This window comes from Prenolepis imparis, unplaced genomic scaffold, assembly GCF_030444845.1.
Source record: "Prenolepis imparis isolate NDT839.2.m4 unplaced genomic scaffold, iyPreImpa1.0 SCAF_7, whole genome shotgun sequence".
In the NCBI taxonomy this organism is placed as follows: Eukaryota; Metazoa; Arthropoda; class Insecta; order Hymenoptera; family Formicidae; genus Prenolepis; species Prenolepis imparis.
In genome coordinates, this window is record NW_028141165.1 from 1,621,028 (window position 1) to 1,642,981 (window position 21,954).

The 21,954-nt window shown below is 35.4% G+C and overlaps 1 protein-coding gene across 2 annotated transcripts in view; it reads right to left on the reverse strand.

Moving 5' to 3' along the window:
* Positions 1–1,693: 1,693 nt before the first annotated feature.
* The window catches only part of LOC145939157 (uncharacterized), a 42,926-nt gene continuing 22,665 nt past the window's right edge, over positions 1,694–21,954 (reverse strand). For both annotated transcript variants that reach the window (XM_083043371.1, XM_083043370.1), the window contains exons 2-3: positions 5,977–7,513; positions 1,694–4,313 (exon numbers count right to left, since the gene is read on the reverse strand). In XM_083043371.1, coding sequence (XP_082899497.1) covers positions 3,980–4,313; positions 5,977–7,406 — 1,764 coding nt within the window. In that variant the 5' untranslated portion in view covers positions 7,407–7,513 and the 3' untranslated portion in view covers positions 1,694–3,979. The remainder of the gene's footprint in view (positions 4,314–5,976; positions 7,514–21,954) is intronic.

The following is a 21,954-nucleotide window of genomic DNA, read 5'->3' on the forward strand; positions in this document are numbered from 1 at the left end:
TCGCCTGTGGCACCGGCGCGAGTACACGTCCAGTAATTATCGCGGCAGGGCGTGTATTAATTGGACCGTTACGTTAGGAGGTTAACGTGAATAAACATGAGGCCATCGATCATGTAAATTCGCCTGTGGCGACGTAAACGACAGAACGAAACGGCACGCCGCGAACGCGCGAAGTCAGGAGAGGACGGGCTTTTATTTTTAGTGGCGGTTATATTTACAGGGAGAGAAGCGCATGTGGGATGTAACAACGAGATGAATCATTGAAACTCGCGGAGATAATCACCGAAAAATCGAAATTTTTAATTTAAATTCCAAAACAATTCTTGTCTCGTGCGAGATCGATGCAGCTTCGAGAGCGAAACATTTTTGATGGGATATCTTTGCGCCAATTATGACGCTTCTTCAAAATTAAATAAGATATTTTAAGATTCGACAACTTTAGACGTATGAAAATTTTACTTTAAATTAAATTTCCTGCTCGTGATGGAAAAATAATAAGATCGACCAGCGATACTTTCGGAAGGCTACTGTCGTCGATTGGTTATCTCCTGCCACCTGATTTATCGGTGTCTACAATTTTATTGGAAACAGGTGATTTTCTGCTGCAATATTGTCAGTCGACAAAGTGATTTCAATTGACATTCAGCCTTGTAAATAAATAAATGAATAATAAATAAAATAAATCAAAATTTAAAGTTAATATTATTTTCATTAAGGGTAATAGCTTTTTAAAAATATTTTCTTGATGTATAAAGTTATATTTGAATTATGTTTGATGTATAAAGAAATATTGAATATATAAAAGCAAAAGAAAAAAAAAGATTTATGGAAGAATAAACAATGAATGAACAAAGACTGGGATTAAAATAAATTTTAAAAACTGTTTGCTAACTCACGTAGCATTCTCTTAGTTTATAAACTGTACTCAAGAACTCTGTGCTGCCTTTCTGCCTTTGTACTGTTTCTCGTTTCAAAAGTTGACTTACATTCGGTCGACCTTACATTCGCAGAATCATAATACTGTGCGTCCTGAGAGTTGTCGAAACGTTCCTGAAAATTTAAGTGAATCAAGTCAATGTTTGGTTTATCAATGGAAAACTGTCAAAATAGAATGCGTGTTTTCAGGTATTTCTCTCTCTCTTTCTTGATGTCATATGTCATAGAGAGAGATACACCGTCCGGTTGACAGGAGCTCATATTGCAATCGCCATCGATTATCTCGACGCATGTCGAGCACGAACTCATCACGCACTGATAACACCCGACAATTTGAACACGCGCCTGATAAGTTAACATCGCGTTCCAGAGTGACACCAACGCGTCGAAATCACGTCCCAAAACTACGCGCGTTATTAACGTCGCGATACAAACTACGATTCCATGCAAGACGATGTCTCGGAAATTGAATAAATTTCTCGACAAATTTCGAGATCTCTCCTACAACTTCCTAAATTGAAGCCATTTCTTGCAATCTCGTAGTCTTCAGCATCGCTTCTTGCCGCAATAAAAAAAAGAAGCGATGCTGAAGATTATCATTGAATATTTTATCTTTCTACATTTGTCAAAATTGTTCGATCGTTTCTCAATTTTTATAAGACTTTCGGATAAATGATTCTAGAGGTTGTTAAATAATATCATTTATAGGATGCTTAGGAGAGATATGCGGAAAATGGGTGTTTATATTCTTCTTGCATTCATTTATCAGCTTTCATATTTCGGAGACATATGTACAAAGAATTATTACAGCAAGTGAGAGATTTTCGTAAAACGGCGCACAGATATTCAGTCTGATTCTCAAAATTTGCAGAATAGCTCTCCCTCTTTTGACATATATCATATATAAGTCGATTATAATTCGATTGAATTTTATTTCAATCTTACAGTCGCGCTCGTTCATTTCTCTAGCCAACATTAACGCTGGGCGTATATATAAGATTGTATTATCGCGCGATAATATTACGTCTTCATATTACAGAGAGCGAAGAAAAAGCGCAAACGAGGAACGTATTTATAATTCAAATATCGGAATACATGTCAAATTGAAAGGCACCGTTTCATCCACTTTTCGCTCGGAAAAAGTGGCGTACACACATTCGCTTCGAAAAGAAAACAATACAATATGATTTTATTTTCGCGTGTAGGCGAAAATACGCGCCGACTCTCTTATTGACTCTTATCTACAATGGTCCCCTTTATATCGATATCGTGTCTCATGGTGCAACGTGAATCGCCTTCTTGCTTTTACGAGCGACGCTTTATGCGTCGGGTCGTAAAATGCGATCGGTACTCGCATTCGCGCAGAAAGCGATCGAGGTTTACCATAAGGTAAAGGAAGAAGTTTTCCGAAATCTCGAAGCGATCGATAAAAAGATCAACGTACAACCGTATTCGAGATATTTCATTGAAAAAAATCCACAAATATCACAAATATTTCGAACATTCCAACAGTATCAAAATGAATTCTAAATATCAAAAAAGATAGACAAATTTTTCAAAAATATCCTAACATGCCGCAAAATAAAATTTTATGGTAACATATGTAATCTTATACATACGTAATCAGCGGCCATTGTATTATTTTTTTTTGTATCTAATATAGCTTTGTTTGATATAGTTTTATTTTTTTCTATATGTGTCTTATTTCTCTCTTTATCTTTTCTTCACGTTTTTCACACTCATACAATTTATTTCTTTATTTCACGCTTACAATAACATAATTTGGACAGTTTCCGATTTCTATATATTTACGAAAAACGGATCGCTTCGCGGCTGCGGAAGACTCATTAACAGTAGCCTTAATTAATACGAGTGTTTACACCTCGCAGCGTTTCAGTCGTCGGAACGGTATGATAATACACACTTTCAATAACAAAAGATCAATAAAGAAAGAAAAATTACATATATTATATAAACACATTGCATTTATGTAATATGTAACCAAATGAACAATGTAACATAATATATAATAAAATATATTTTTTTTCAATATATCTCTCATATATTTCTTTTTATACTCCTTATTAAAGAGAGCATAACTTCTTAAGTCCACGTCTCTTTTGATATATTATCAAATCTAAAGACCTTATATGTGTATACATATATATGTTTACCGATCCGTTACAGCTGTTCGCTATGGCTATCAATCGAATCTTCGCAGACTTCGTATTATATATTGAGCATATAGGAAGCAGACTTAGAAGGAGTTATTTACACACAAGAGGGGAAAAAAAGGAATACTATGCAGTTTTCTCACCAAACGTGTAATCGGCTCGTCGCGTGAAGCGAAAATTTCGCTCGATACAAATCGAGCCAGAATTACACTCGGGACTTGAAAATAACTTGGTTTATTAGTTTAACGGGACACCCGAAAACTACCGTGTCGATGAAACTCGCAATAAAATCAAGCGAATCGTCTTATTCGCGCTCGCTCATGATTCACCGAAATACGTATTTCGTTCTCGACAGTTTTTGGATCAGATTCGTCAAGTTCCGCAAAAAGCCGTAACGAGAACTCAATCTCGGTATTCTATTATACCTCAGCCAACGAGTAACGAGTTTCGAACTGACTCGAGTGAATGATCGCTCCAATCTCGACGCCATCTTCCACGCCTTTGATAAGGCTCGCGTATCTTGTCGCTCCGGATATAAGATACGCCGCGCTTTTCGCGCCATCGAGAGAGATCCTCCTCTATATATATGTATGAACGCCATCAAGACACGATATTACACGCTGTCGCTTTAAGAGACGCGTTTACTTGAACGATTACACCGATCTCGATTATCTCCTCGATTAAATCGCGATCAAGCCTCGCCGACAATTACCTCCCGCTCTGATTAATTTCCTCGCCTCGTTCCAGGCGCAGCACGAGCCTAGACGAGGCAGACCTCCCTTTCACGGAGACCGATCAAAACTTGGTAGGAAAATAAAAGAAAAAAAAAAAAAGAAAAAGGAAGGAGAGATCGATCCGCCCCCCGATCGCTATCTCGGACCGAAGAAACCGAGCGTCTTCAGGGTGTCGGTGACCCTCGCGATCAGTTTGTCCCTGTAACGCCATATCGTCGTGTCTATCACGCTATTCTCCCGGTACTCCACGCAGCTCTTCTTCAACGAGCGCACGCAATCGGCGCGATAGTGCTGCAGCTGCGCGTCCTCGGTCTCGATGGGGTAGCTGGTGCAGCCGGCGCCCAGACAGGCCAGCGGGAAGTGGTTGTGCAGAGTGACCACCCGTTCCGGATTGTGGAAGCACTTGATGTACTGGTTCGGCTTGGTGAAGTTCTTCGAGCGGTACACGTGCTGCAGCATGTGCATGTACCTGCGAGAGAGGATTCTCGTATCAGGGAGATACGCGTTTCTCTCGCGAGAGACCCCGATTATATCCTTGGGAAAAGCTAATAGAAACTATATATGAGATCGATCGCGTAGAGAGAAAACGATCCGACTTCAATTATGAATTTCGAAGAGCGAAAACTGAGTTTCTCCTAGCGAAACGACAGGCTGACGGCAGTAATGTTTTGAAAAGTTCCCTTTCGGCGCTTTGATCGTTTACGAGATTTCTTGGAAAATATTAGTAGAAAACATATGGCGGGATTTTTAATTATTTTTAATTATAAAGAGAGAAAAAGATTTCACTCCGTAGACTCCATATAATTTTAAAGTTCGTTTCCTCGGAGCGAAATTCTGATGGCCTCAATTTTTCAACTGTCAAAGTTAATTGTTTCGGTGACTTTAATATCAATATATAAAAATTTGAAAGCGTAATTTTTCTCGGAGGTAAATACTCAACCGCAAAAAAATGAGGGCAAAGCACAATGTAAGAGAAAAAATGATACGAAAATCGACGTACTATTTCGTTTGGAGATCTCTGGCTGAAACTTCAAATATATTTATTAAACATTTTATTCTAGAGAGATTATTCCCTGTGGAATTATATTACAGTTTTAATAATATTTTTTTCGAGATTCTGTTTTTAATTAAGCAAATTGAGATATTGATTCTCTTAAACCGATACATATTCACATGCACATACATTAAAAGCTACAGAAATATTAAAAAATATTAAAAACTTTTGCGAGAGATTAATTATACTTTATCGATTTAAAATAAAAAAAATGTTTTTTTCTGATTTACGTATAATAAAAATTATATTTTTAAAAATATTTTTTATCTTTATCTAAACTAAAATATGCAAGGTATCCATAAAAAACAAATACAAGCAAATAAAATATAAATATTTATCTATTTTTTGAATCAACATTTCTCGAAATAAAATATTTAAAAATATGAAATATTATATTAATGTTAATATAAAACAAGATGGAACATTCTAAATTAATTTCCTTAATCAAATCGTAAAAAATGAAGATTAAAAAAGATAAGACAGATTTTAGAAAAGATTATGTCAAATAATTAATAAATATATAATAAATATGTAAAATAACGTAATACTATAAATAATGCTCACCATTAATTAGATGATGTAAATCGCCAAAAAATTATCACAAAAAGACTTTCAAATTTCAAAAACTTGATATGCCAATTTAGCATACATATATATACCTATAAATAAACTACACAAATTATAAGCATCATGAATAAATTGAACTGAGTTCGACTTAGCTCTGACAAAATGCAGAACTTTGAAAAAGAGAAATAAAAAATATGTCGATTTTCAAGATTATCTTGACATGTCTGATTGATACCTTCTCTCTTCTCTAATAATATAAAAATATAGTCTATATAGAAATTATTGCACGTTTCTTTCTCGGGAAAGAACTCTCATTTGGTATCTATTGTGAATTTTTTCTACTCTTTCTTCGGGACCGCGCGAATCTTTGGATTAATCCGCCGAAAGAAGGGAAAACCGTGACACCAATAACCGACGTGCAAGCCATCTGCCTTCACGTTCCCTTCACGGGCGGTTCGATTAACGGACGGCGGAACCGCGCGCGCGGCGTGAAAGTAGAAACCTTACTCACTTGGGTATGTCCTTGAAGTAACCGTGAGAGTGCAGTAGGTCGTCGAGGAAGTAGACGTTCCTCACGTTGTACGAGGCGCGGGTCTCGTTCCGTATCTGCAGGGCTTTGGGCAGCACTCGGCGCATCAGTTCCTGCCAGGTCGCGTCCTTCACGGGCATGATGACCTCGTCGACGTCCAGCAGCGCGATGTACGAGTACTCGTACATGTGCTTGTAGAGACAGTCGTTGTACGGTATCAGCTCGTTCTGTCGCTTGTGATTGGTCTTCTTCGTGAGGTACATGTGCTGGAAGGAAGGCACGTTCGGCTGCCCGCCCGGCAGGGTCAACGGGGTCACGTGTACCATACCGAGGCGCTGATAGTGCTGTAGCACCTTGGTCACGTTCGGGTGCACCTGCAGCTCGTAGAAGTAGATCTTGTCGGCGCCTAGCAGACTGATGAGCTCGATCCACTCGATCAGCCGTACCGACAGGTCCTCGTGCAAAAAGTCCAGGCCCTTCACGCACACGGCAAAGTCCTTCTTGCGCTCGGGTTTGTTGTAGATCACCCGGAGATGATTGGTGGCTGTGTCGCAACGCTTCTCGACCAAGGAGACGGACGACGGAGGTTTGCCGGATGCCTGAGGCGGTACCCTGCACGCTATCACATACGGTTGATAGATACCCTGTTTGTAATTACCCCACTTGGGATACCAGATGTACTTGTACTCGAGGGTCTCGACGATCCTAGGCTCGTTTTCGCCTTCGTACCACAGTTGACAGTACGTCTTGACGGTCGGCTCGATACGGTCGATCATGCCGACGATCCTCACCGCTGGCCCGATTTTCGACAATCGTCGATTATCGTAGAACGCGCCGAAGAACTGGAATGTGCCGTTATTAGTTCGCAGCGTCTGCCAGTAAAAATTGTTGAACTCGAGATCGTAGATATGCGGATATCGCGCGCAGCTGTCGTTGCTCCGCTTCGTCAGTTTGCTGTTCTTAATCCAATCGCTCAGTGGAAGGCTGGGTATCTTCTCAGCTATCTCCTCGATCTGTTGCTGTTCGGACTTGATCGGTCGTTTGTCCAGCAACGGTTCCAGCTCGAGCGAGCTGCTCGTCGACGCTTCCAGGTGATTCTTTAGGGTTGTTAGCAAGGTGCCGACTGAGTTGGAGAGATCACCGCTCAGCGACTGCCTCTGCAGAAGGTATCGGGACAAACCCAAATTCGCCGAGGCGATCCCACCGCGTTCGCCGCCGGTGCCGTCGACCTCCGCCAGGTTACCGCCGACGCTCTCCTCGGCCGTGGGACCGCCATCTTGGCGCAGCGGTCTGTTCTCCAGGTGGTGAAACTGCACCGCCGCGATCATCAACAGGCCCCAGGCGAACACGAGGACGAAGGCGCGCCTCGCGCACCTCGACGAGCCGCCGCCGCGGATCTGCATCGTCGTCATCCCGCTGACTTATCCCGGGAACTTATCCACCTATACGACGTCGGACCGTTGAAACCCCGTCCCCCTCCCCTCGTTTAATCGCGTTCTCCACGATCTGACGGCTGAGTCTGCAATGATTAAAGTGAGAAAAAATTGATTGGTATCAGCAATTTTTATAGTTTCTGATGATATTTCATCAGAGATATAATCTTGGGGGGAACTAGAAAAATATTCCGCATTGTAGATATTTTGATAAGGTTTAATGCGAGTAATTTCAACGCTCGAAACTTTAAACGAACGTTTGAATTCGTGTGCTATAATATTTCACCAGGAAAAGAAAAGAGTTGCGAATAATTCAAAAATTATATTATTTTAAATATAATGATTTTTTTAGATTTTTATACATAGAGTAATTATTAATCTTAACTAAAAATTCCATGTAAATATTCCTACTATTATTTAATCATCACGACGATTTTTCAACCGGAATATCGAAGGATCATTATTTTCGAAGAGATGTGAAGCAGATAAAAGAGAGAGATTTGTTCACAAGTTTATCTATACAGGACAAAATAATCCCTGATACAATCGCCGACGGAATTTGGGGCAGGAGACGAGATAACGTCCTTAACTGTATAAGGACACCCGTCACCGGTAGCCAGTATCCGACTATCATCAGCAAAGCGAGCGACCCTGTCGGGCGAAACCCCGTTGGGGCCGGATCGGCCAAGCATCGGAAGAACGAGAGAGAGAATGAGAGAGAGAGAGAGAGAGAGAGAGAGAGAGAGAGAGAGAGAGAGAAATAAAGAGAGAAAGAGAGAAAGCGATACCAGTTCGGAGATACGTGGAACCGGTTATGCTGATGGCAAACTGTTTTTCATCTTTTGCACCTCGCTCCATCTAACCTCCTCCCTTCCTGACCACCTCGGGAGACCTCCTACCCTTCTCTTCCTTCTCTTTCCTCGACCTAAGCGATGATGGCAACTTTCAGGATCAGGCTCGACTGCGACCTAGGATTTTCTATAAAGACTTTGCCATTTTGCCAAGTTTTGCCATTTGTTTATCGAAGATTTGTGATATCGAATTTTATCTCTCGCGATAAAATTTTTTTTTTAATAGAATGAAAGTTGTTTCGCTTAATTGCGTGTCTATAAGTTAATGGAAATTCTAATAAACAGCAAAAATAAATTCAAGGAAAAAGCATTAATTTTCCTATGTCGATGTACAGAGAAAATTATACAAATTTTATGGAGAAAATTTTATACAAATACAAATTACATGAAAAGTACATTTTTTTGCAATATTTTATACATATAAAATTGGAATATAACAACATTATGGTATTTATTATAACATTGTAAATTTAATGATTATGATTTGTTTCGTGCATCAATATATTTGAATAATTGCAATAATCCTCTCTCTCTTCTAAAATATAAAACATATGATTTCTTTTATAATATATTAGTATGGTTGATTCACGATTACAAAAATTACATTATAATTTTTACTATTACTATTATTACTATTATTTTTACTATTATTACTACTATTATATTTTTTTTCGTGTAGCAACAAAGATTAGAGCATTAAATAAATACATTAAAGATAAGTATTTCTAAAAAGATTTCTCGTGATCTTTCTCTCTCTCCCTCTCTCAAAGTGTATACTTAAATAATTATATTACTATATAAAGATTCAGTTTTTTTTATATAGATCAATATAATTATTTAAGTATTACTTTGTGATTATAATACATATTTAGGCGTGCGCCGACACTTAGTTATTAGGAACTATTAATTAATAAAAAGAGAGAGTTTACATCTAACGGATATCTTACGACATATATCTAATTAAAGCACACGGGAACATCATTATTAATCCTTTCAAATATTTTTTCGTAACTCGAGAATTTTTATACATTATATATATTGTTAGACAAAGAAATGGGAGAAGATACGTTCTTCAAGATAACGTAATCTCGCGATGAAGCGTTCCATTCATTCGCACAATATCTCGATCCTATCGCAAGCGTAATTGCATCGGGCGATTAAATCCCGAATATGTAAAAGCTCCAGATTTGTGTGCTACTTTCCTTGAGCACGATTCTCACACGACCTGGCCTCGGTTCTAACTAACTAAGTTAAGTGATCGAGAGGATCGCTAATTAACGTACATCTATTTAATCCACACACATGTGCAAAGTAATCCGATAAGCTGGCGTATGTAACTGCGCAATCGCGCCGCAAAAGTGCGGCGCATAATGCTATCTCGTTTAATTCAGACTCCGGTTCTTATCGTTCCGTTCGTAATTAGCAATCCCGGCGCAACGAAACGCAAATTGCGCGGAAAGAAACGCGCTCTCGTATCTCTCGCCATCCCCCGATACAACTCTTTCATTTACCTGTGAGCCTGTGTTTATTAAAAGGGAATTTTGAATCTCTCTCTCTCTCTCTCTCTCTCTCTCTCTTTCTTTTTCATGAAATTTTTCTTTTGCGAACGCGTTTGAATTTCTTCAGTAATTTTTGGATAAATCAAAGATTTTTAAGATGAGATTCTCTTATTAATTGCGTGGGGATAACTGAAAGAACTCTATCTGCTTTTCTCGCGTCATTAAATTAAAATAATATAAAAAATATTAAATATATATGATATTTACTAATAAAAAAGTCCATAACATAATAGATAACATATTCCTTATTGCATTTATTTTTATCCCACTCAAAAATCATAAAGTGCAACGTTTCCTTGGCGGTATAAATTGACATTTAAATTACACGTAATTTTTCAAATTGCGAATCCAGAAAATTGTGAAATAATGAAGTAATAATGCGTTATAAGTAACAAATAATGAGTTAATGCTAGATCGGGTTAATGTTAGTCCGAAGATGGCCTGAAACGGACTTAGAGCGGGATTAGACACGCACTTCGGATAGACATTTATTTAGGATCGATGTTGGAATTCTCGAGCGATGCCGAAATTACGAGAGATACACTACTTGCTTAAGAAGATTGAGAGAAAGGAGGTTAATAAGCCGAAAAATGTGGCTATACAGAGCTCGATTCGCTTTTTTCTGGTATTTCTATTTTATAAAAAAAAAAAAAAAAACGAATAAATGTCGCTTTTCAGCCAATTTTAATCTAGGGAAATTTTTTGACAAAATATTGTACTAATTTCTTATTTCGATAATATTCCCTTATCGTTAATTTTTATACTTTTAACCAAGAAAAATAAGATAAAAAACAATATTTTTCGAAATAAAATTAAGAATATTAATTAGTATAAATAGTGTTAATCAATTTTGATATTTAATATTGAAATCTTGTTCGATTTAATGATCTATACGTTTGACATTTAGTTTGATTTAACTATTTTATGAGACTAGAAGAAGACAGAAACAAGTAGTATTTTAATGACAACTATGAGATTGATTTCGGGAATGTAAAGTATTGAAAAAGCTGAGAGATTTGTATTCTTACCACGCGTTCTGAGCTAGACGTGAAACCTTGTTACCAAGACATCAAACATGAAAGCGTCGTATGTAAACACGAAATGAGACTGAATAGACGCGGTAGTATCTCGCCAGATATATATGTATATAACGAGACAATAACATTATGAGACAGACGTTTTCCTTAACTGAAAAGATGCTTCTTTCTCTTTCATTTTCAATTAATTATATATACATGTTTAAGTAAAATTATTTTTATTTTATGAAAAAATGCATACGCCAAAGAAATACATGTATAAATTTTCAAGAACATAATTATATAATTATAATTTTTATGGCTCTAAGTCTCTCGAAAATTTGAGAATTATTCAAAGACTCATTAAATAAATAAGGTCTACTTAATGACCCATCAAATTTATTTTTGAATCATTAATTAGAATAAATATGATCCAAGTGTTGAGAATACAGTTATATATGTATATTAATTTCTTTCTAATTCAATATTCGTTACATTAAAAAGCATAAAATATATATTTTTATATAAATATATATTTATACTATATATTTTTTTAAGAGACTAATAAATTTATAAATTTATAAATAAATTTCATGTAAAAAAATGACGAATGTTATCTGACTCAGGATTCAAACGTCACAATGACACGACACACTTACGCTAAGTGCAAAAAATAAATGTCTAATTATACTCTTCTTCATCGAATCAGCCATATTACTAAGGTACGATAACACTAATAGCTATATCTGCTAAGTCACTTAAGATCACCGATATAAGGTTCTATTAGAAAATTAATTTTTTTGTATTTAATTGCACACTGATATAATCGCGACGCGTCACCGAATACATAAATATACATCTTTGTCGCGATCGTAATTGCATTCCGAGGCTGTCGATCGAAAGACACATTCTTGCCAATCTCTTGCCTTTCTCACAAAAAAAAATAATAAAAAAACAGCAGCTGCGCTTATCTCGCGCGTGTAAGCGCTTTTGTACAATAAAATTCCTCGATATACCTTTATCCGCTTACGTCAATCGACAATAAATTATTTTTCCTCAATGTTGCGAGATACGGCAGCTGAGTCACAGCTGATGATGATATAGCCAGCCGGATTTTGCGAGAAAAAGAGAAATTGATATTTGATGTTTGAATCATTCAAATTTTAATTACTCGCGCAATTCTCGCGAAATCTTTGCTATATATTCCGGATGTAAAGTGAAGGTATCAAGACTGACATAAATCAGCTGACATTAAGCGTTGCGCTTTATCGGAGCTATAATATACGAGCTCGATTCGCTTGATTAAGCTGCACATTACAAGCCTATAGAAACACAGCTTATGCGTTCGATATTCATTTATATTTTTTGACTATCTTTTCTCTTATCTCCTTCATCATGATTTTTAATACGTTTCTGAATTTTTTTGATGAATTTTGCGAAATTCAAATTTTGTTTTTCACTCGCGTTAAAAACAAAAGCCCATTATTTGTTTAGAAAAGTTTTTAAAATATTGATCTGACATGAAACGAATCTCTTGTGAATATCTGTGGACGTTCATTTTGCACTTTTATATAGAAAACGATAATATAGTATCTTTCTCTGACCATTCTCCGACACCTTTCCTCCATCGTTTGCCAATAATATCACCTATAATAATGTCGCGATAGGCACTAATCTCGGTATTAAAGGCTCATCGCGCGAGCACGAGTTGCATCTGCATTCCGCGTCTTTACGTAACGCCGCTGCGCCTCCGCAATTTCTTCTTGCGTCGCGCCATAGAGAAAGAAAGACGTTATTCAACAAAGAGAAGCGTTAAAGGAGCTTATCCAGCGCGGGCGAGAAACATCTCGTCGCTATATTATTTAAATTGACAGTAACTGCTGCTGATGATGATGGCGGGGCTTTAGAATATCGCGACGTATCCAGGCGACTCGATAATAATCCCCTGCGACATACTTTCGACGAGCTCGATACTTCGATATTCACTTACTAGGCGAATGAAAGTGATATTTAAAGTATGGACAAACGTTGACAATTACTTGTTACTAATAAAATATTCCTTACAAGCCAAAATTTCAATTTACATGTCTATTTACGGAAGTGACGCGGTTTTTTATGAATTATCTATATTTATGGTCTACAAAAAAAAGAAAAGGTTCTCTTTCATAACATCACAATAATCTCACTCGCGAATAAAGTCTGGATTATTTATTTATTTTTTTTTTTTTTTCTTTTGCTTCCTCATAGAGGAAGCTTTGTTTTCGTGAAAAAAATTTTTTTTCGGATTTCTATGCCAATGTGTTCAGAATGTTCCAAAACATCGAAAAATCACATTTTTACAAAATGTCTGTATGTATGTATGTATGTATGTATCCATCTACGGATTTTTCAAACGTCCATAACTCAAGAACTGCTTAAGCTACAGCGCTTTAATTTTGCACACAAGTAAAGTAGTACAACACTTTTATTTATTGTAATTTTTAGAAAAATTCATAAAGTGTTTTAGATTTTAATCCAATTTTAATTTTTTTAAAAAAAGGACGTGATTGCTCTAATTTCCGTAAATTTTGAGATATCGGTTTAAATTTTTTTACATGAATAGATTATCATTAAAGGTTGGTTGGTATTGAATTTGACGAAAATCGGTAAAGGGATTTATTTTTTATGAAATTTTAAATTTTTCAAAAAATGAAAATTTTACGAAAGAAACATACGAAAGGAAGTACATACATACATACATACACACATATATATACGTGACAAAAAATGTTATTTTATATGAAACAAGTGTGCAAATTGGAAACTTGCACATTGCTTCCTCACCATTCTGTTTCGCTCATTAAGCTTCCTCTGATGAGGAAGCCATGAGGAAGCCAAAATTGAAAAACTAGCTTGCTCATAGAGAAAGATTAATGAGCGAAATAGAATGGTGAGGAAGCAATGTGCAAGTTTCCAATTTGCACACTTTTTTACGTTACTTTTTTGCGCTACTTTACGCGTCAAGAATCGCCCATTCTTTTGTACCTACACTGTATATAGCCTCGGAGAGTTGAACTGATCGAAATTAGATCGGTTCCAATGCTTGCACGAGAGAAAGAAAGAAGGAATAATGAGACGCAGTCCAGCGAGGATCCAGCGATTTTGTGGAAAGTCGAGCAGAGAGAAAGGGAAAGACAGAAAGACAGAGAGAACGAGAAGATACTGCTGCTGTTACTTGGTACACGCTCGCCTGCTCCAATTGCGATTTCTCGCTTACGCGTGCTAATTAACCCTAATTGAAGAGAACAAGAGAGAGAAGGGAAGGGAGTATAGAGATCTCGGGAGAGGCGCGGGCGATTTCACCAGGTCTCGTCTCCGTCTCGCGCCGATCCTCGCTCGATTTCGAGAGCGAGATGCAGAGCAAGAGCTGTGGTATGCAACAACGAGATACCACGAGCCGTGCAATTGACGCGTGTGCGTATCGCAAACTCGCAGCGTGAACTCTCTCGATTCGAGAGAGCCAGCCAGCCCGAGAGGCTGCCTATGGGTGTTAAACCAGGCTCCGCCTGGCGCGTTTTACACACATGCGACGCATTATGGCCATATAATGTCGGGTGTGTAACGTCGTCAGACGCGAGACGGATAACTAAACGCGGCGATTAATTTTCAAACGCTCATCTCCCGCGAAACGTAATTATGCGTGAGCGTCATCGCATAAACGTAAACGTTAATCGGCTCGACTTGTTATGACCGATAATGATTCCTCCGGAGCTGTGCCGTAATGATAGATAGAATCGAGTGATTAATAACATTCGAGGATGGTAAACGAGAATAGTTATTGTGTAGCGAGGCTTTTTTTCGCGAAAATTATTATGCAAATGAAAACGGAGCAATTGCTCCGTATATATAAATGCAGAGGAAAGGCTTTTTATATCGCAATTTGCAACTTGTGTGAAATTAAAAAAAAATATTTTCAGTATTGCATATTCATGCTCTTCACAAGAAGGAGATAATGGACATCTTCGGAGAACGCACACAATATCGGTATAAACATCAGGGAGGAATCAAATATTAATGTTAATAGCACAATTAAGAAAACCTCAGGAGGTTTCATAATAATCATTTCTCGCAGGTTTTCTTTTATGCTCAATACGATTGCGGTCTCACACAAATAGTTTGTCGTTTTGAGAAAATTGTGGTTAAAATTGTGTAAAAAGGATTTATTTTAATCATTTATTATCTGTGCTAGAAAGGTTTAATTTTCCGTTCAAAATTAAATATGTATTATTGTTAAAAGTTTTAATTCTCAAACAAAATTTATTATAAAAAAGTTAGTAAAATTTTTGTAATAAAATACTAACAAAGTCATAATTAATTATTTATTGAGTAGCATTGTACTTATTCTACTACTATATTAGATATTTAATCATGTTAATTTTAATGTCGGATTTGTATTCGATAATGCACAGGTGTGAATTTTTACAAAAATCCTAATAATTAGCTTATTTTAACTCCGTAATCACTTTACAAGAAAAAATTCATTATAAATTCGAAAAAATATCTTTTCTTGAATTAAATCAGTTTAAGATCTCAATCTCTGGCCCCGAGTAAATGAAATAACGGAACAATGGCAGAAAATGTATGCCACCAAATTAGTTTTATCTTTCAAGAAATCTGGTATTTCTCATTTTATTCCGAAACACATCCATATCAAGTATTTTATTACTATTACAAGATTACTGTGTCGTAACAAAAAAAAAATCTCTATAACTCGTTATAGGTACTCGCAGTTCGCGGTTTAAAATTTATCATTCTCATTTAACTTCTCTCGAAACTTTTGCGATTGATTTCACTCACGCGACATCTAGTTATGTATATGTCGTAAACGATCATCTCTAAATCATCTAGACAGCGAGGTGGTCTCTCTCGAGAAGACACATCTCCCACAGTGCGTGACGTCGCGCGGAAATTGAAGCAGTAACACCGTAAAAGCTCGAGCCAGAGTTAATTCCCATGCAAATTTATGTATCACTTATGCCACGTACAGTTACAACGCTCGTCAAGTTTACGCGAGCGATACATAAAGTTATTCGTACCGAACGAGTCTCGCAGAATCCGTTGCGTCACTCATCAGTTGCTCGACAATAGTAGCCGACATCTCTGCAGAGATGGGATAGCATTTGCCAATCTCGATCGCGTTCGATTTTTTCCGCATTTTATCGCGATCGTCCGACAAACTTGTGTGCAGGCTAAATTCTGAGTTTCCTTCATCTCTCGATTTAAAACAGAAACTCCAAACATCCAATATGTCCTGTCATCGCGATAAATTATGAGATGGAAATTTTTTAAACCGAACAAATCATATTTTCAAACTTCAAAATAATAATGTTCTTTTTAAAAAATTTGAGAAGGATGTAATCATGTTTTAGTAGATTATAATAATTAAGATAGTATTTCGCATAAAATTAATTTCATATATCAAAAACTTTTTTTAAATTTATATATATTATACACAGTTGAAAAATTTCTGTTAAATTTAACAGATATCACCTGACCCAAACGGTCCACAGAAATTTTTGTGTTAATTTAACATAATACGGATATGTTAAATGATGACACGAATACTGTGTTAATATTTTAACACAAAATAAATGCAAACTCCAACTAATTTGAAATAAATTTTATGTAAAATTAACATAATTTTAATGTAAAAATTAACTAAAAAAAATGGTTAATTTTACCCGTGTGGAAAATAAAAATCATCAGTATCCTACAACTGTCTAGTTATATTAGCTAATAATCAGATAGAATTGTAATGCTTGTGGTTAATTATTAATATATTGATATTATATTTTTTTATTTTACCTTTGCAATCGCTGAAAAATCTCGGTACCTTCGAAGATCCTGGAATCTTCACATTATGATCTGTGCGCGTTATTCACTGCGCCAAATTCGAATTGATACATTCAGTAAATTTGTTACTTATATAAAAAGTTTAAATGGTATATACAAAATGATTTTCATTTTTAATTAAAGTTTTTTGCTAGACAAGTATGAGGTGATAATTAGATAAGTTTTAAATAACGCGATCTATAACTCAGAATAACTAGATAATATATAGGTAGAAATTGGATATGTATTATGAGAAACATGATTTTTTTTTACTTAAAACTGACTAGTATTTAGCTAGTAGCTATCTAATAACTATATAATTTTTGTAGTTGAATACGATATCATGGTTAACTCCAAATAACTATGTAATTACTGACTAAGCATTTAAAGTATGACATACATCGAAAAATCTGGCAAGTGATAATAATATTACTAGCTAGATATTCAATATAGTTTAGAATAGCTAGCTACAAGCATTTGCCTGTTTCATGAGACAATTTTCCACACGGGTACATTTTATCATCCCCACTTATATTATAAAGTAAAATTAACATTTTTTTTCTGTAAATTTTAACAAATAAATCTTGTTACTAATAATACGGAACATATTTATTGTGTAATATTAAAAATAGATGCACAGTGTGTTATTTTTACATTTTTTTCAGTTGTTCTGATAATTTAACAATTGAGTTTAATTAACAGAACAGCAATATGTTAAATTAACACATGAATGTGTTAAATATTTAACACAAAATTTTAACGGGCATTTTTTTTAACAAGGAAACACAAATTTTTCAACTGTGTATATATAATATATTTTACCATTATATATAATTATATATTTATATATTATTTATACATTATTTATATATTATTATATATTTTATATATTTTATATCTGCACACCCCCAATATATCATCCCTTGAACAACATCACGCTTGAACGAGATTTGTCATTTTCACCTCAAATTATGCTCATTTTCCATCTTATTTTCCTTTCTTTTCTCGCTTTTTCGCGATCGCGACGTGTTCGCGCATAAGTGCACAGTTTAGCGAGTCATTTTTCGCATTTACGCCGCGGCAATTAGGCCGGGGTTACCCGTAAATACTTAACGGCACCGCAATGATTGTCGAAACGGGGCCGTTGTTCCCTCCACCGCAGGAAGCGAATGGCAGCTTTAAATTGCCGGCCGCACGCACGTCATCATCTCGTCGACGGATAACTGCACACACGATCCTTCTCTCGTGCCGATGCAATCTCTGATTCGACGCATGGGTGCCACTTGAGCTTTTATCCGAACGATCGTCCGCGACGAAAGACCTCGGACGACGCGAATCATACTTCTTTCTTATATATTACCTATCTGACACAATGCCACGTGCAAGTCTAAGTGTTTCGAGTGTCTGTCGATGCAGTCGTGTGCTTTCCCGCCAAGAATGCTACTTTCACACCCATGCAAATACTTTTATTTAAATGTATATAAACGTATACTATCTTGTTTTCTTGGACTTTAATCCCTAATTTATGAAAAGATTTTAAAAAATGATATCCATAAATATTTAGTAAAGACTGCATTCCTTCATTAGATTATTTCACATTTCGATAATATTGATAATATCGTTTGCTTTTTAAAACAATTATTAGCTTAAAAAAATTATTTTTTTTTAAGCTAATGATCTTTTTAAAAGATTAGACGAATTCATCATTAAAAATCGACATTTAAATTGAAAATAAAATTCGATTTTTTTATTTATTTATACAAATAAGCATTTTTTAGAATACTTTAAGATTAAAAGATATTATTAATCAATCTAGTATAATGAAATGTAATATTATTGAAAATATATGCGCTACTTAGATTATGCAATTCGTCAAAGAAAGTCACAGAAAATACTTTCAAACTTGAGAAACTCGGTTTAGCATATAAATTCATGAATAGCAATAAATACATAAATTAAACTAATACATAAGTGAATGGGGATTTCGATTTTTATGAATGTATTTAGATTTATAGACATTATAAATATAATTAACGAAATATGAAATTTAAAAAAATCACGATATCTCTAATATAATTTTCTAAATTAATATCAGGGTAAATGATTTTAATTTTGATAAAACTCAATATGTATGTATATGTATCTATATTTGTAATATATATTTGTTAAAAATATTTTCAACTATTTTCATTTGGATTTATGTCAATAAAATGTATTATATTTTTATGAAAAGGAAGATTACGCGCGCTAAACATAAAGAAACACGAAAAAACTAATTAACACATAATTATCGCGTAACGAAATTAAAATAATTCCAATTAAATTTCTAAATGGTATGAATTTAAATCTTTTTTACGGTTACACAATGTCCCCTCTCAATATTATAAAAATCACTCCCCGTGATGTTAAATTTCTCCTTGGACTATAGATGCGTGCGATAAAACGTTGCTTTACAACCTCTCTATGGACGCGCTAAACTACTTAGCGTCAATTACAAGCTGATGATATACAATCAAGGATACTTGGCTAATTTGGCGTTAAAATTTCATACTTATTTTCGCGAGCGGTTAAACTTTTTCAACATTTTTTTCTAAAAGTCAATTTCTATCGCGTTTCAGAGGCTGTCGTGCCGCTCGACGATGATGTCCGCGAAGGACATCATCGTCGAGGTAACGTGCAACGTTAATGACGTAGCGCCTGCTGCGCTACGACCGACTTTATCGGGGATGCCAGGTTGCGATACCTGGATCCGTACAACCGTTATCGAGAGGAGAGCGAGGTGAGGGGGTCCAGCAGGATCGCACATATTGGCTCTTTACACGTCGTACACACGTCGTTTCCCCAGAAGAAGAGCGAGACACGAGATCTCAACAGACGAATATGTATAATCGCGACTTGTCGATCGTTCATCAATCTCTCGCCTCTGTACATGGTCGAGAAGATGCGATAATAACAGCCTCCGATAATAATAATCGCGACGTTTTCAAGTAGATTCCAGCGGGCCTAGTTAACCTTGCTAATTTAAAAGGCGACAGTCATCTTCAATAATATATTGCATATGTGCGTATATCATAATAAATACTCCGACTACTAATGAGTGTTTAAAGAGCAGATTGATTGAGCAGATGTCGCGGATATAAAAATTCGCGAATAAAAGAAAAGCAGTTTATTAAAAATAATTTATTCCACGATTGTATTTTAGAATCCGTGTTTTAGCACGAAATATTTTAAGGATGTTATTGTAACGGGAATTTGCATACGCGAGGTTGATTTTCACGGTTAAGAGTGATCGATAAACTTGTTTACATGAAAAGACGACTTACTATACGTATATACATACATCAATTTCGTGTAAAAAACAGATATTTCTTTCATTGTATACATATACATGTGTACTCGTATCGCAACTTTCTCCGATAATTTTGCTAATTTAAAACGTTTGACGTCTTCGTTGATGACATCCGTGACATCCACGCGCCACGTTGACAATGAATGATTACAACAGTGTTACATCGGCGCTTACATCAAAAAAGCGCTATATAATATATAATTCCCTCGAAGGAGATAATATCTGTATAACTTGCGGCATAATGTGCATTATAAAGAGTTATATTGTTCTTGAGTTGTTATCAATCTGTAACCTGTTTCCTTTGAATTATACAATATACACGCATAAGAACGGCAATCTGGCGCGCTTGTCCTTCGAACTGCTGAATTAATTACTCGACTTCGCGAATTAATTATTCAACGTCTTATTAGAAGTAGCGAAACAAATGACGTCTGATTATATGTGGATACGACGCGATCTGATCAAGATTGCTCGCGGCAAATTTAAAGCGACATGAAAATTTCAACAATGACATGGTTATAACGAAGATAATTAAAACTTCACGAATGTAAATGTTTAATAGGATCTTGTTTGCATTTTTAATTTTTAACTAAGCTTTATAAAGAGTTGACCAAGTTTTTATTTCGAAATTAAAAAAGAGGCAGAATAAATAATAATCTTTGCACTAAATAATTGTATCGGAGATCAAAAAATATAATTATCAATAAAAAGTTATTTCATACGCTATATATTTTTTATACTCTTATTTTTTTAATACTTTCAATATTTTTATTATTTAATATTTAATATTTTTAATATTTTTTAAATATTTATTTAATATAAATTCTGATTAGTGTATTATTTCCATATAAAAATTAAATAATAAGAATTAAAAAAACTGCGAGACGAATAAATAGTTTGTTCTCGTTAAAGAAACGTCGAGGCCACGTTATGTAAAATCTGCTGTTGTCGATTACACGCGTGTGTGTCATATAAACGCCAATTTGTCCCGTATATACAATTTCTATATCGCGTGTCCCATATATTATTATCGATAACGGAAATTGAATCCCCCGCTCGATTCGTGTCAAATGAAATCGGCCGAATTGGGTCGTTAAAGCGTACAATCGCGAACGAGCGAGCGACCGCGCATACATTTATTGTTCTTTCCCCGGGCTTTCACGCACTTTCATCATTATATGTAGCGTGCGATCCACAAAATCCTATGCACATCGGTTGCATCGAGGATTGTCGGTTTTTTACTGCGAAGCAGGGACCCGGACCGAACCGGAACCAAAACCGATAACCGTTCCATAATCGTTTTTTTTAGTAAAACCGAAACCGTAAACCGTATTGAAATTCTATTAAATTTATAACGCTGGAACCATATAACCGGACCGTTAAATTATTTTCGGTTTACGGTTCTTTTCGATATTTTTTTCTATTTTTGCGCAAATGACGGAAATCTCATAACTACCTCCTTGAAGTGCAGTACAATTAAAAATAAATTATTTTCAAAATGTTCTGAAATACATGTATTATCGCAATAACGATAGCTGTGAGGATAGTATGTTATCCGTATAATACGCGAGTTATCATGACATTTCTGTCATTTGCGCAAAAATAGAAAAAAATATCGAAAAGAACCGTAAACCGAAAATAATTTAACGGTCCCGTGTATATACATATATATAATATATATAACGAAAAACATACTATATATATAATATATATAATATAGATACATACATATATTTTCATGTATAATATGAAGTGTTGTTTATTTATATGTCATAAAAATTAATAATAATTTTTTAAAGTAATAAAATTTAGAAATTAATTTAATTAGAAAAACAAAAAGTAAAAATTTAAAAAACCGGAACCGTAACCGAAAAAATCGTA